Below are 16,854 nucleotides of genomic sequence, written 5' to 3'. Positions count from 1 at the left end.
CAATTACACTGCCTTTTTTTGTTTTTTTCTGGCTGCGCCGCATGGCTTGTGGGATCTTAGTTCCCCAATCAGGGATTGAACCTAGGCCCTCATAAGATTTTCATGATGATTAAATGAGTTAATACATGTAAAGAGCTTAAAACAGTGCCTTGAGCAGAGTGGGTATTCAAATAATGTTTTATTATGATTTTTATTAGCTCTTGTGACATCTATGGTATTTAAAATGTTAACCACGCTTGTGTTTTTGAAATTTTCTCGTATCCACATTTCTATGGAAGGGCACTTTCCAAGTGATCCTCCTACCTCTCTAGCCATTCATCCATCTTATTGACTATTGATGCTGTATTCTGTCTTTATGTGTTATATTTTCCAGGACTCCATCTTTAACCCTCTGTTTTGCTCAATCTATACCCCATACCAATGAGAATGTGTTCCTATTAATGGCTTCAGTTTTTACTTCTCTCTAGTGATTTCTAATCTTGGATTTCTCTGTCTTCCAAAATATGCAGCTATGCCATAGCACCTTCAGTCCAACTGACTAAAATGATAGTCCTATGTGAAAGATCCTCAAAACTTTTCCACTGAATAGGTCTAAGATTGAACTCATTATCTTTTCCCTAGAACTGTTGATCTTTATTCCTTGAGTAGATGGTAAATAACACTTCCATCTAACAGGTACCAACCAACCAGAAGCCAGGGAATCTGTCTTAGACTCCTCTGTTTCCCCAGTGCTTGGCCTAATGCCTGGTATCCAGTAGCTGGTAAATAAAATGGTAACTGGCAGGATGGATAGATAGGGGTGAATGGAGGGGTAGCTAGATTGTTGAGTGAGTCTATAACTATAAATCTATTTCATTAAGTATTATCTCATGATCAAGTACAGTTGAAGGTCAAGGATGAGAAAGCACATCTTTAGTGGGCCACATACCCAGTAAACCATTTTCTCTTGCTACATTACACACACATGACCCCTTTGGGATGAAAACCTTCATTGCTGTGATTGAACAAGCATTCAAATGGTATGTTTGTCTGAAATAATGTTATAGCCTATAAAAGTTTCCTCCTTTTTCCACAATTAAGAAATATCTACCCACATGATAGGAGAAACTACTTCTTTCTCATATCAAGTGATGGCCTTCTAAAAATATAGATTATGTCTACCCTATTGAAATGAATATAGGATGTAGAAAATATTCACTGGCATGAATGCAAATGGCTTACCATGTTTTTGTCAAAAATACTAGGCGTTCTAAACATTTTGATAGCATAGTAAAATGTCACTAATTAAGGCTGGTTAAGGCAAATTGTAATCATTGGCTTTTAGAGGAAAGTCAATTTCATTATTTGCAAATACATGTAATACGTATATAACAATAGGCCAAGAAAAAAAAGAGGTGCCAGCTATGCATAATAAAGTAGCCTGCTATGATAAGTTGGAAAATGGTTTGTAATTGTGTTATCAGTTGTTTCCATGATTGATAAGAAAATATTCCAGAACACTTAAAGACACTTTTACTTATATTTTAAATAGCTTTTTTATAATAGCATTTACACTAGTAGTTTTGTTAACTAAAGATTAAATAGACTAATAATTGTAGATCTCAACTATAATAAGTGTTATACTACCCAGTGGGTGAACAACAGCAATGCAACAAGCAAAAAAAAAATAATAATAATGGTGCTCAAAGATTATAAGGAGTTATTGAAATTTAAACAGGTTGACATGTTAACCAAAGTTGGAATATGATATGTTGACTGGGTTTGCAACGCATAGCAAACACCCAAACCAAAATGACACTGATAAAAACAGTACCTGTAATGAATGTCACTTACTTGGTTTTACCTATTCTAGGTACCACATTCTTTAATTCATGTCACAATCAGTAGTCTTGTAGGGTCTGTTTAGTACTGATGGTTATTTACAAAATATCTCAGGTACTTCTTTAACTCATAACTTCTTATAACTTTAGGGAGGCAACAGCAGGTTTAATTAAGAAGGGCTAAGCTTATGTCATGAAATAAGAAGCACAAGACTGTGCCGTATACGTTTTATTTGTCCATTGCCCTTCTCTACCTCGCTCTCTACTCTGGGTGGTTGATCTGTGTCATCATTGGTCTCCCATGCCCTCTGGCTTCCAATTGGTTTAGCCACTGGGGAGCCCTAGTAGGAAATTGAAGAGAGAGGGCAGAGAGGTCAGGGTATTTATTCTTCTAGTTCCCTACCTGTGAATTTGCTTCAGGCTGACTCTGTCCCTTGATAAAAGGTTACTGCTCTTCTCAAGGTGGTTTCTCCTCATGATTCTCAGCTTCTGGCCACTTCTCCCTCCCCTGATTTCTTGGGCCTAGATGTACTAACAGCTCCACTGCTGCAAGGCCTAGTTTCTTATATTAAATTTGGTGATTTTCCTACACTCTGATTATGTTATAATTTGTTCCTTTGTAAATAAATCTCTCAGATTATCCAGACCAGATCACAGAGGAATATGTATATCAAGCTAAGATATTCCAGAGAACAGTGGGGAGACATTGAAGGGTTTAAGTGAGAGAGTGGGGTGATCAGATTTATATTAGTTATTACTGTGTCTACAGTGTAGAAGTTACATTGGAAAGTGGAGACTTGAGGCAGAGGGACTATGTACAGTCTATTGCAAGCATGTAGACAGAAAATGTTGGAGCTTTGCAGTGGAAACGTGTGGAAAGAAGAAAGGAGTTCTGTATGAGAAAACTTAGTAACCAATTATATATGGTGTTTGGTGAGGCTTAGGGAAAAATCTAGAATGTCTGTCAGATTTCCTGCTTAAGGAGTAAAGTAAGTGGTGGTTTTATTACCTGTTTTCTATGGCATTATTTCCATTTTATGAAATCAGCTTAAAGAGAAGATTATGTGGTCCTCAAAGAAAAGAAAAAGCAATCTTGTTATGTTTATTTTTAATATTCTAAAATAAAGTATTCCAGAGCAAAATCTATAGGGAATCTCCATCTTTGACTCACAATGATACCAGAAAATAGCCTCGATGTAAGCCTGTCCTACTTACAGAATATAACTGGCATTGTTACAAGAAGTTTCCAGTATGCCTATCTGGTCTTGGATTGCCGCAGAAAAAAAGTTTTGAGAGCAAGTGGTTTATTTGGGAGTTGAGAGAAATATCAATAGGGGAATGAGAAAGTGAGACAGATAAGGCAACACAGCCAATAAAGGATGGTACATAATCAAGCAGGTTACCACTATGACCCACTAGAGCTTTATCCCACTGGGAGAACTCTGGAACCCTTATAAATCACATACCTCACAGTTATCTCCCGTAGCATCAAGCGTGCTAGAATATTCATACCCCAATGACTACCATCAGTCATTGGTTACAGGCTGTTCCTGGGAGGTAAGGTGGTGGGAGACTGTGGAGGGGAGCCTCAATTCCTTGGTGTATCTAGCCTACCACTTAGATGGCAAAGCAAACTCTTTATGGCAACAAAAAGCCTACAAAGAATGAAATGTCAGTGATAGTATTGGAGGTCAGGCTGTTGGGCAATGAAGTGATAAGGGCGAGGGGATGTGGGCATTCTGCTATAGGAGCTTTTGAAAAGATTACTCATATTTGGCTCTAGAGATTAAGAAAAGACACAGTTACAGAGGGCAGACAGCAGAAGCAAGAAGAACTACAATCCTGTAGCCTTTGGAACAAAAAATACATTCACAGAAAGACAAGATGAAAAGGCAGAGGGCTATGTACCATATGAAAGAACAAGATAAAACCCCAGGAAAACAATTAAATGAAGTGGAGATAGGCAACCTTCCAGAAAAAGAATTCAGAATAATGATAGTGAAGATGATCCAGGACCTCGGAAAAAGAATGGAGGCAAAGATTGAGAAGATGCAAGAAATGTTTAACAAAGACCTAGAAGAATTAAAGAACAAACAAACAGAGATGAACAATACAATAACTGAAATGAAAACTACACTAGAAGGAATCAGTAGCAGAATAACTGAGGCAGAAGAACGGATAAGTGACCTGGAAGACAGAATGGTGGAATTCACTGCTGCAGAACAGAATGAAGAAAAAAGAAAGAAAAGAAATAAAGACAGCCTAAGAGACCACTGGGACAACATTAAACACAACAACACTCACATTATAGGGGTCCCAGAAGGAGAAGAGAGAGAGAAAGGACCAGAGAAAATATTTGAAGAGATTATAGTCGAAAACTTCCCTAACATGGGAAAGGAAATAGCCACCCAAGTCCAGGAAGCACAGACAGTCCCATACAGGATAAACCCAAGGAGAAACACGCCGAGACACACAGTAATCAAGTTGGCAAAAATTAAAGACAAAGAAAAATTATTGAAAGCAGCAAGGGAAAAATGACAAATAACATACAAGGGAACTCCCATAAGGTTAACAGCTGATTTCTGAGCAGAAACTCTACAAGCCAGAAGGGAGTGGCATGATATACTTAAAGTGATGAAAGGGAAAAACCGACAACCAAGATTACTCTACCCGGCAAGGATCTCATTCAGATTCGATGGAGAAATCAAAAGCTTTACAGACAAGCAAAAGCTAAGAGAATTCAGCACCACCAAACCAGCTCTACAACAAATGCTAAAGGAACTTCTCTAAGTGAGAAACACAAGAGAAGAAAAGGACCTACAAAAACAAACCCAATACAATTAAGAAAATGGTAATAGGAACATACATATGGATAATTACCTTAAACGTGAATGGATTAAATGCTCCAACCAAAAGACACAGGCTTGCTGAATGGATACAAAACTAAGACCCATATATATGCTGTCTACAAGAGACCCACTTCAGACCTAGGGACACATACAGACTGAAAGTGAGGGGATGGAAAAAGATACTCCCTGCAAATGGAAATCAAAAGAAAGCTGGAGTAGCAATACTCATATCAGGTAAAATAGACTTTAAAATAGAGAATGTTACAAGAGACAAGGAAGGTCACTACATAATGATCAAGGGATCAATCCAAGAAGAAGATATAACAATTATAAATATATATGCACCCAACATAGGAGCACCTCAATACATAAAGCAACTGCTAACAGCTATAAAAGAGGAAATTGACAGTAACACAGTAATAGTGGGGGACTTTAACACCTCACTTACACCAATGGACAGATCATCCAAAATGAACATAAATAAGGAAACAGATGCTTTAAATGACACAATAGACGAGATAGATTTAATTGATATTTATAGCATATTCCATCCAAAAACAGCAGATTACACTTTCTTCTCAAGTGCACACGGAACATTCTCCAGGATAGAGCACATCTTGAGTCACAAATCAAGCCACAGTAAATTTAAGAAAATTGAAATCATATCAAGCATCTTTTCTGACCACAGCGCTATGAGATTAGAAATGAATTACTGGGAAAAAAACGTAAAAAACACAAACACCTGGAGGCTAAATAATACGTTACTAAATAACCAAGATATCACTGAAGAAATCAAAGAGGGAATCAAAAAATACCTAGAGACAAATGACAACGAAAACACGATGATCCAAAACCTATGGGATGCAGCAAAAGCAGTTCTGAGAGGGAAGTTTATAGCAATACAAGCCTACCTCAAGAAACAAGAAAAATCTCAAACAATCTAACCTTACACCTAAAGGAACTGGAGAAAGAAGAACAAACAAAACCCAAAGTTAGTAGAAGGAAGGAAATCATAAAGATCAGAACAGAAATAAATGAAACAGAAACAAAGAAAACAATAACAAAGATCAATAAAACTAAAAGCGGGTTCTTTGCCAAGATAACCAAAATTGATAAACTATTAGCCAGACTCATCAAGAAAAAGAGGGAGGGGACTCAAATCAATAAAATTAGAAATGAAAAAGGAGAAGTTACAACAGACACTGCAGAAATACAAAGCATCCTAAGAGACTACTACAAGCAACTCCATGCCAATAAAACGGACAACCTGGAAGAAATGGACAAATTCTTAGAAAGGTATAACCTTCCAAGACTGAACCAGGAAGAAATAGAAAATATGAACAGACCAATCACAAGTAATGAAATTGAAACTGTGATTAAAAATCTTCCAACAAACAAAAGTCCAGCACCAGATGGCTTCACAGGTGAATTCTGTCGAACATTTAGAGAAGAGCTAACACCCATCCTTCTCAAACTCTTCCAAAAAATTGCAGAGGAAGGAACACTCCCAAACTCATTCTATGAGGCCACCATCACCCTGATACCAAAACCAGACAAAGACACTACAAAAAAAGAAAATTACAGACCAATATCACTGATGAATATAGATGTAAACATCCTCAACAAATTACTAGCAAACAGAATCCAACAACACATTAAAAGGATCATACACCATGATCAAGTGGGATTTATCCCAGGGATGCAAGGATTCTTCAATATATGCAAATCAATCAATGTGATACACCATATTAACAGATTGAAGAATAAACACCATATGATCATCTCAATAGATGCAGAAAAAGCTTTTGACAAAATTCAACACCCATTTATGATAAAAACTCTCCAGAAAGTGGGCATAGAGGGAACCTACCTCAACATAATAAAGGCCATATATGACAAACCCACAGCAAACATCATTCTCAATGGTGAAAAACTGAAAGCATTTCCTCTAAGATCAGGAACAAAACAAGAATGCCCACTCTCACCACTGTTATTCAACATAGTTTTGGAAGTCCTAGCCACAGCAATCAGAGAAGAAAAAGAAATAAAAGGAATACAAATTGGAAAAGAAGAAGTAAAACTGTCACTGTTTGCAGATGACATGATACTATACATAGAGAATCCTAAAGATGCTACCAGAAAACTACTAGAGCTAATCAATGAATTTGGTAGAGTAGCAGGATACAAAATTAATGCACAGAAATCTCTTGCATTCCTACACACTAATGATGAAAAATCTGAAAGAGAAGTTAAGGAAACACTCCCATTTACCACTGCAACAAAAAGAATAAAATACCTAGGAATAAACCTACCTAAGGAGACAAAAGACCTGTATGCAGAAAACTATAAGACACAGATGAAAGAAATTAAAGACGATACAAACAGATGGAGAGATATACCATGTTCTTGGATTGGAAGAATCAATATTGTGAAAATGACTATACTACCCAAAGCAATCTACAGATTCAGTGCAATCCCTGTCAAATTACCAATGGCATTTTTTACAGAACTAGAACAAAACTTAAAATTTGTATGGAGACACAAAAGACCCCGAATAGCCAAAGCAATCTTGAGGGAAAAAAAACAGAGTTGGAGGAATCAGACTGCCTGACTTAAGGCTATACTACAAAGCCACAGTAATCAAGACAATATGGTACTGGCACAGAAACAGAAATATAGATCAATGGAACAGGATAGAAAGCCCAGAGATAAACCAATACACCTATGGTCAACTAATCTATGACAAAGGAGGCAAGAATATACAATGGAGAAAAGACATCCTCTTCAATAGGTGGTGCTGGGAAAACTGGACCGCTACATTTAAAAGAATGAAAGTAGAACACTCCCTAACACCGTACACAAAAAATAAGCTCAAAATGTATTAGAAAGCTAAATGTAAGACTGGACACTATAATACTCTTAGAGGAAAACATAGGAAGAACAGTCTTTGACATAAATCACAGCAAGATCTTCTTTGATCCACCTCCTAAAGTAATGGAAATAAAAACAAAAATAAACAAATGGGACCTAATGAAACTTAAAAGGTTTTGCAAAGCAAAGGAAACTACAAACAAGACGAAAAGACAACCCTCAGAATGGGAGAACATATTTGCAAATGAATCAACGGACAAAGGATTAATCTCCAAAATATGTAAACAGCTCATGCAGCTCAATATTAAAAAAACAAACAACCCAGTCCAAAAGTGGGCAGAAGAGCTAAATAGACATTTCTCCAAAGAAAACATACAGATGACCAAGAAGCACATGAAAAGCTGCTCAACATCACTAATTATTAGAGAAATGCAAATCAAAACTACCATGAGGTATCACCTCACACCAGTTAGAATGGGCATCATCAGAAAATCTACAAAGAACAAATGCTGGAGAGGGTGTGGAGAAAAGGGAACCCTCTTGCACTGTTGGTGGGAATGTAAATTGGTAAGGCCAGTATGGAGAACAGTATGGAGTTTCCTTAAAAAACTAAAAATAGAATTACCATATGACCCAGCAATCCCACTGCTGGGTATATACCCAGAAAAAAACGTAATTCAAGAAGACACATGCACCCCAATATTCATTACAGCACTATTTACAATAGCCAGGTCATGGAAGCAACCTAAATGCCCATCAACAGACGTATGGATAAAGAAGATGTGGTACATATATACAATGGAATATTACTCAGCCATAAAAAGGAACGAAATTGGGTCATTTTTAGAGTCGTGGATGTATCTAGAGACTGTCATACAGAGTGAAGTAAGTCAGAAAGAGAAAAACAAATATCATATATTAATGCATATATGTGGAACCTAGAAAAATGGTACATTTGAATCGGTTTGCAGGGCAGAAATAGAGACACAGATGTAGAGAACAAACGTATGGACACCAAGGGGGGAAAGTGTTGGGGAGGGGAGTGGTGGTGTGATGAATTGGGAGATTGGGATTGACATATATACACTAATATATATAAAATGGATAAGAACCTGCTCTATAAAAAAATAAATAAACTTCTACAATTCAAAAAAAAAGAGTAGTTTGAAGATTGTAGCAACATCCTAGATAAAAATGGAAATTAAGGTGTGAACTACAGCACTAGGAAGAGCATGAAAAGATAGATTCAGGGGAACTTGTTTGTGTGGATGAAAAGGAGAAGAAGGCATATGATTTAGATATGTCCTACTTGGGGCTGAGTAAATGGTATGACATTTGCACAGTTAGGAAATGAGAAAAATCAGGTTAGTCAACATGTTGGCACAGTGACTGAGAAAGAGAAAATAAGTAACAGGCTCTTGTTTTAGAAAGAAATAGTTCCTTTTCTATAGGTTCTGTTTTAGACATGTAGTGCTTGAGATGCTTTAAGGGATATTATGTGAAAAGGTCTTGCATTCAGTTATACAACTGTGTTAATATACTATGTTAATAAATGTTTTATCCTGCTTTTAAAACTAAAAAAAAAAAAAGAAGGAATAGACACAGTTAAATTTTCACATGTACTATTGATGTTCTAGATCACCTTCAGGAAGTTGATTTAACAAAAACTTATGTTTACCTTTGAAAAAAGTAAGAAGTTCCATTGTCCATCATCCTAGCTGTAACACAATGAGCAATTTCTTTTTTTTTTTTTTGCTTGTACTTAAATTTTTTTTCAATTATTTCTCTTTTTTTTAAAAACATCTTTATTGAAGTATAATTGCTTTACAATGGTGTGTTAGTTTCTGCTTTATAACAAAGTGAATCAGTTACACATATACATATGTTCCCATATCTCTTCCCTCTTGCAATTTCTTTTATAAGTAATATAAAATGTGAGATAATATTTGGATGTTAAATTTCAAATGTCTCCTCCAGACTAGCATTTACTCCCATATATTCATTTTTCCTTCTTTTCCAGTTGAAAGAATTCAGAGTCAGTGGGATGAAGTACAGGAACACCTTCAGAACCGGAGGCAACAGTTGAATGAAATGTTAAAAGATTCAACACAATGGCTGGAAGCTAAGGAAGAAGCTCAGCAGGTCTTGGGGCAGGCCAGAGCCAAGCTTGAGTCATGGAAGGAGGGTCCCTACACAATGGATGCAATCCAAAGGAAAATCACAGAAACCAAGGTTAGTATCAAAGATATGTTCTTAAAATAAAATACACTGGATAAAATTATACCAGGGATTAAAATCTAATGATTTTTAATGTTAATTTATTAAAAGAAAACAAGCTGAAATGAACAGTAGTCTTTGCAGTCAAAGTAAAGTAGAGATTAGAGGAAAACTGATGGTTAATATCAATGTTAAAATTAATTTTGTTTAATAAATTAGGTACAATGCTCTGGTTTTCACACTGCATCATCTTTTAAGATCACTTCAGAATTGTTGCACGTACTTCTGTAGTATCATGAAGTCAATCAGATGGACTTCATTCCTTCTTAGAAAAAGTAACAGGTCTACTCCTTCCTACTGTATTTGAGGGCAGTGAATGGAGAAGGGAAGGGTGGGTATGAGAATAAGGTAGGGATAAGGTGTACTCTCACTTTCTCCTCCCATTTTCTGACCTCCAGCCCAACTTCCCTTCTTTCTCTTCCTTTTCTTCTTCTTCCTCTCCCGCACCCCAAACTTCATCATATATTTTTCCACTTAATAATCTAGAACTCTTCAGGATAAATGAAACAGAAAAAGGAAAGGAAATAAAATTTGTTTGACTATGTCTTATCAAGCACCATGCATGGTACTTTATAAATATTGAATCCTTTCAAGCCTCATATTTATAGGTCAGTTTGGAAAGACCTTAAATGCTAAACAATGGGTAGTCCTTAGAGGATTTTAAGCAGAGAAGTGACATAGTGAGAACTTGATCACATTGATGAAAACACTCTCTAGGGTTTTTTTCTGGTAGGAAAAGGCCTTCTGCTAAACAAGTATTTGAATCTCAAATTACCTATGTCATCTGAGAAAAAAGCCATAAAGTTTTCTTGCATGGAATGGCTCCCATTTCTAAATTAATCATTGTTTAGACTATGCTAAGCCACATAGCATATTTATTTACACTAGGTTTATTTGAAAAATAAACCCTGAAATCTCAGTAGCTGAATACAATGGTGATTAATTCCTTGGTTGTGTCATAGTTCAATAGAGGTCAAAGAACCCTTCTTGGGAGCTCTCCCCTACATGGTGACTTGGGGGTCCAAACTTTTCTAATTTTATCAAACTATAATTTTAAAATCATGGCTGCCCAAAGTCACCGCAGAAGAGTAAGAGAGAATGTGGTCAAGACATGGGGTTTTATGGCCAGGCCTCGAGGTTATGGACGTCACTTCCACCCAAAACCCATTGACCAGAACTTGTTCCCAATTTAATTTCAGGAAGAATGAATGGGAATAATGAACTAGTGAGCTTTTAGCCAGTCCTTGTCATAGCTAGTTTTCCAAAGGGTCTGAACAGCAATGAGGACAGGATTTTTATTTATATGACAAGAATGTTAGAACGCCACATAGGATTTTACAAACTTATCAGTACCTTTGTTGGAGGCAACATCTAGATGAATAAAAATTCTCTCTTTCACAAGATACTTTTTACCACTAAGATTTTCTCCCTTTGATGAGCATAGATGAATTAGGAATTTCTAATGATGGGTTTTCCAGGTTTTCACTTGACTATGTGAAACATAGAATCCATGTGGTTATTCTTGAGGGTTCTGGTCTTATCCATCACGTACTCAGTATGTTATGCTATTTCTTTTTTCCTCTCAAAAATTTAGGGTTCTATGAATCTAGAGGATCACGGAACAAAGTGGTTAACTGGTCAGGAGGAATTACCAGGGAAAAAGAATTTGGATTGGACCCTTGAGATAGATGAGGGAAAGGAGAGATGAGAGGCATATAGAGACAGAGTTGATCAGGGCAAGAAGACTCTGAAATTTGGCAATTGAGAAATACTCTTAAAACATACAAGAATCCTAAAGTGATGGCAAGAATGATTTGGGTTTAATAGCTTTTGGAAAAGCAAGGAGCTTTAAATAAGAGACAGAGTTGCAAAAGAAAATATGAAAGGAGAAAACAAAACAATTTTTTCATCAAAATAAGTAAGGTGTTTTGGACACCTAAAACAAAGACAAGATTGTATTATAATTGCTATCCTTGTCAAACTTTTGAAATAAAAATTTGCTTTTGAATAGTCCATCTAAAACTGCATCTTAAAAATGGCTCAGCCATTATCTTTGGAAACTTATGTTTTTGTTTGTGTTATATGTTAGGAATTTAATGATGTATATTGCTGTAACTTCAGTGTAAGTTCCTAACATAAAGAAAACTAAAGCTGTAATTTTCCTGTCCATTTCCTAAATGACATATGCTAAAACTAAAAGTAATACTAACCCTAATACTAACATTTAGTGAGTACTTGGCTCTTTGTCAAAAAATGTGCTAACCACTTCACATATATTGGCTTATTTCATCCTCCCGAAAACTTTCCATGAAAAGTACTATTATTGTTCCCTGTTTACAGATAAGTAAATTGAAAGCCTAGAGAAGTTCAGTAACTCCTCTTTAAAAGCAGCAGAGTTGGGATACGAATGCATAGCAATTACTTTTTTTTAACATCTTTATTGGAGTATAATTGCTTTACAATGGTGTGTTAGTTTCTGCTTTATAACAAAGTGAATCAGCTATACATATATCCCCATATCTCCTCCCTCTTTTGTAAATGACCTCACAGATTTCCTCCTTAACCCGTTGTCTGTGTGGCTAAAACAAATCAAGAAAACACCGTGAGGATCAGAAAGAGAGACCATTGTAGTTGTGAACTGACAAGTAAGATTATATTACTGATGAGCCAACAGGTGGAAAATGAAAGCAGTGAAACAGTATACCAGGGAGAAGTTTTCGTATTTTGTTCTACTGTGAAAAGCTAAAAAGATAATTGCAAATTGTATTCCATTTTTAATGAAACTACAATGTTTAATTCTTATAAAAGTCAGGGAGCCTTATAAAGTGGAGGACTGCCTTTATGTCTAATGTGTTATCATTCCTGAATGATATTAGCTGGCTTATCACTTACAATTTTCTTTGAGGAAGAAAGTGTGAAAATAGACATAATAGGCAATGGTTAATTTGACCAGGATCTCCTTGCTCCATGAATTCTTTCTTAGTCTGTGTGTCTAGGGTTAACAAGAGAGCTGGTGAGCCTCGTGAGGCAGTCATCAGGCTGTCTCTATAGAGTTGGAGAGCTGTGATTACAGCAGCCAGCCTCCTTTGGAGCAGCATCACTGATGACTGCCCTCACTGTCACAATGAAATGGTTTCAAAGCCAACCACCAGCACCGTTACACTCCTTGAAAACTTAAACCAGTCACTATACCTGAGCTAAAGAAAAAAATCACTCATAATTCTGATATTTTCATGATTCATAATTGCTAACCTCTGTCTGTAATCTCTTCCATTTCTTTTTTTTTTGGCCGCACCACACGGCTTAAGGGATCTTAGTTCCCCAACGAGGGATTGAACCCAGGTCCTCAGCAATGAGAGCATGGAGCCCTAACCACTGGACTGCCAGGGAATTCCCCTCTCTTCCATTTCTTATCTACATATTTTTAATTGTCTTTATAATGTAGATAAAATTTTGAATTCTGATTTTAAAGTTAGTATTATATAAATACATATGTTGCTACATAACTTTTAACAATTATCATTTTTAATTATAATATTTCATTAAGTTCCATCTTTCACCATTTCCCTACTAATTAGACATTTAGAAAACCTCCACTCTTGGTTAGAAAAAATAGTGGAGAAAACATTGGAATAACAACAGCCCCTTCACAAAGTAGAACTCAAATCTGAGATGGCATCTGGGAAAAGTCCATCTTGAAAGCATAGACAAGGTGGAAGGAGATAGCAACAGTAAGTATTTGGCAAAAGAATAGACTGTAGATAGCCCATCGTGTCAATAATTAATGAGTAGATCATTAAATGATGCCCATAATGTATGTTTAGTTTCTTTCTTTCCTATATAACCCTTAATTTTTTGGAAACAAAAACATAAGATGAGTAAGTAGCTGATTTTGTTAACTGCATGGCTTCATTTGCTCTTCTACATGGCCCTAGTAAAACAATAATGCTCTTCTGAGATAGAAAGACAGATATTATGGGAAATCATACAGGATTTCCATCCTAATCAAAATGTCTGCCAAAAGACTATGGCAGAATCCTATGAGAGATGATACCATTTAACTTTCATAAGAGGTAAGATGGTATGCCTTTGGCACCTAAAACTGCCAGCAATGGTCATCATGGGATTTCTTTTATTTGGCAGAATCTTGGTTTATTTCACAACCTGTTTCCTGGGCTATTAAGATTGGTCCAAACTTGGCAGTGGATTCTTTGGAAAAATTATTTCTTGATGATTTTAAACTTTCTTTTCCAGTGTCAAGAGAGATTTATCCAGGCTCAGAATTTTCATTTATTTTTTTTCCCCTTTCAGCTTTTGAAAGAGAAATTCCTTTTTTTGTCTCTCTTGTGATTGCTTTTGTGTCAAATTCAGCATAAAAGCTTTTCAAACGTGACGGCATTAGCTGTTTTGTGCTTGGCTGAGCTAAGAGTACATGAATTCAGTAGAGAAGTGAAATCTTATTTGAGCCTAGCTGATTTAGCTATATAATACTTAAAACTATCTGAGGTGAGAAACACAATAATTTATCAAATTATTAAATAAAGGTTTCCAAGGCTGCAAAATATGTGTTTTGAAGACATTCTTTAGGGAACTTGAAATGTAGATACACTGTAATCATGTAATTAATTTTAGAAGTTGAACTTGTTATATGTAGTAAATCTGATAGCTATTTGAGGATTGCAAATTATTTTACCAGGAAAGAAACTAATCAGAGAGAACTTATTTTTCAAATATGGAAGTAGAGCCTTGTCGTTTTCATTATTTGAGGGGATGGGTGGCATTAGATAGTATCCTTATCTACCAAAAAGATATATACAGTAATGGAAGCTAAATTCTCCTTTCACACATTTTATTTACTTTTTGGATGAGCACAAAATTAAATCAGCAAATTGACCCACCCTGGTAGTTTGAGGTTTGGATTTCTGATACAGTAATGAAAAACATTATCAGAAAACTTCTTCCTAGGACCTGCCATTTTTTCATGTAGTTTCTTTATTCCCTTTTGTTCTCCCCTAAAGATCCCACATGATTAAGAAGAAAGAATCAATAACCTGATAGTCCTTTTCCTCCCAAAGTATGTTTGAAGCTATTAAATTTCTCAAAGCACACAAACAGAGTGCTTCCTACATCACTGATAGAGCACAGGAAAAATAATGGGTGGTTTTCCAGGTACTGCTATAGTATATAAATATTTAATGCAGAGTCACAAAGACTTGGATAGCATTATGCTCTGATTGCACCATATTTTGCCTTATTTCCTTTTCACACTTTAACTTATTCCATGCTTGAAAATATAATGTGGCAACTCTGTAAATCCACTCCTCCATAAAAGCAGCAAATTGCAAAATTGTTAAAATTGCCTTTTCTAAACTCTGGAAATTAACCAGAGGTTGGCAACAATATGTAAATTACTGAACTTCACTAAGAACAGCAGGGTTTGAGACTTTTTAACTTGGCCTATTCCCATCAGTTTCTCCCAGCTACACAGTAGCCTTAAAAATTAATAGTCTTACAGCTACCAGAGAAAGAGAATAGAACTTGTATTGAGCATGTTTTCTGACCACAGCAGTATGAAACTAGAAATCAATTACAGAATGAAAAATGAGAAAGGAACAAACATGTGGAGACTAAACAATAGGCTACTAAAAAAGTAATGGGTCAATGAAGAAATTAAGGGGAAAATCAGAAAATACCTCAAGACAAAGGAAAATGGAAACACAAAACTCCAAAATCTGTGGGATGCAGCAAAAGCCGTTCTAAGAGGGAAGTTTATAATGATGCAGGCCTTCCTCAAGAAAAAAGAAAAATCTCAAATAAGCAACCTAACATACCACCTAAAGGAATTAGAAAAAGAACAAACAAAGCCCAAAGTCCACAGAATGAAGGAAATAATAAATATAGGAGAGGAAATAAATAAAATAGAAACAAAACAAAACAAAAAAATAGAAAAGATCAATGAAACCAAGAGCTGGTTTTTTGAAAAGATAAACAAAATTGATAAACTTTTAGCCAGGCTCACCAAGAAGAAAAGAGAGAAGACTCAAATAAACAAAATAAGAAATGAAAGAAGAGAAATAACAACCAATACTAGAGAGATACAAAAAATCTTAAGAGAATACTACGAACAGTTATACACCAACAAATTGGACAACCTAGAAGAAAATGGACAATTTTCTAGAAACATACAACCTGCCAAGACTGAATCAAGAAGAAACAGCCAATCTGAACAGACCAATCACTAGTAGTGAAATTGATTTTCTAGTAAAAACAAACAAACAAACAAACAAAAAACCTCTCAGCAAAGAATAGTCCAGGACCAGACAGCTTCACAGGAGAATTCTACCAAACATATAAAGAACTTAAACCTATCCTCAAGCTATTCCAAAAAATTGAAGAGGACAGAACACTCCAAAATTCATTCTATGAGGCTACCATTACCCTAGTATGAAAACCAGACAAAGACACTACAAAAAAAAAAAAGAAATGAAAATTATAGGCCAATATCTTTGATGCATATAAATGCAAAAACCTCAACAAAATATTAGCAAACCAAATCCAACAATGTATAAAAAGGATCATACATCATGATCAAATTGGATTAAGGATGGTTCAGTATTTGCAAATCAATATAATATACCACATTAACAAAAGGAAAGATAAAAAAAACACATGATCACCTCAGTAGATGCAGAAAAAGCATTTGACAAAATTCAACATCTGTTCATGATAAAAACAAACAAACTCTCAACAAAGTGAGTATAGAGGGAACATATCTCAACATAATAAAGGCCATTTATGACAAAGCCACAGCTAACATCATACTGAATAGTGAAAAGCTGAAAGCCTTTCCTCTAAATTCAGGAATAAGACAAGGAAGCCTACTCTCACCACTTCTATTTAACATAGTATTGGCAGTCTTAGCCACAGCAATCAGACAAGAAAAAGAAATAAAAGGCATCCAAATTGAAATGAAAGAAGTAAAACTATCACTATTTACAGATAACATGATGCTTTATATAGAAAACCCTGAAGTCTCC

The 16,854-nt window shown here is 35.6% G+C and overlaps 1 protein-coding gene across 3 annotated transcripts in view; it reads left to right on the top strand.

Annotated features, from left to right (window-relative positions):
• Positions 1 to 16,854, top strand: part of DMD (dystrophin) — a 1,714,964-nt gene that overhangs the window by 1,144,781 nt on the left and 553,329 nt on the right. For all 3 annotated transcript variants that reach the window (XM_061178412.1, XM_061178413.1, XM_061178407.1), the window contains one exon: positions 9,561 to 9,772. In XM_061178412.1, coding sequence (XP_061034395.1) covers positions 9,561 to 9,772 — 212 coding nt within the window. The remainder of the gene's footprint in view (positions 1 to 9,560; positions 9,773 to 16,854) is intronic.

This window comes from Eubalaena glacialis, chromosome X (assembly GCF_028564815.1).
Source record: "Eubalaena glacialis isolate mEubGla1 chromosome X, mEubGla1.1.hap2.+ XY, whole genome shotgun sequence".
Classification (NCBI taxonomy): Eukaryota; Metazoa; Chordata; class Mammalia; order Artiodactyla; family Balaenidae; genus Eubalaena; species Eubalaena glacialis.
Note: the sequence above shows the minus strand (reverse complement) of the source record. Positions and strands in the feature narration are given on the sequence as shown.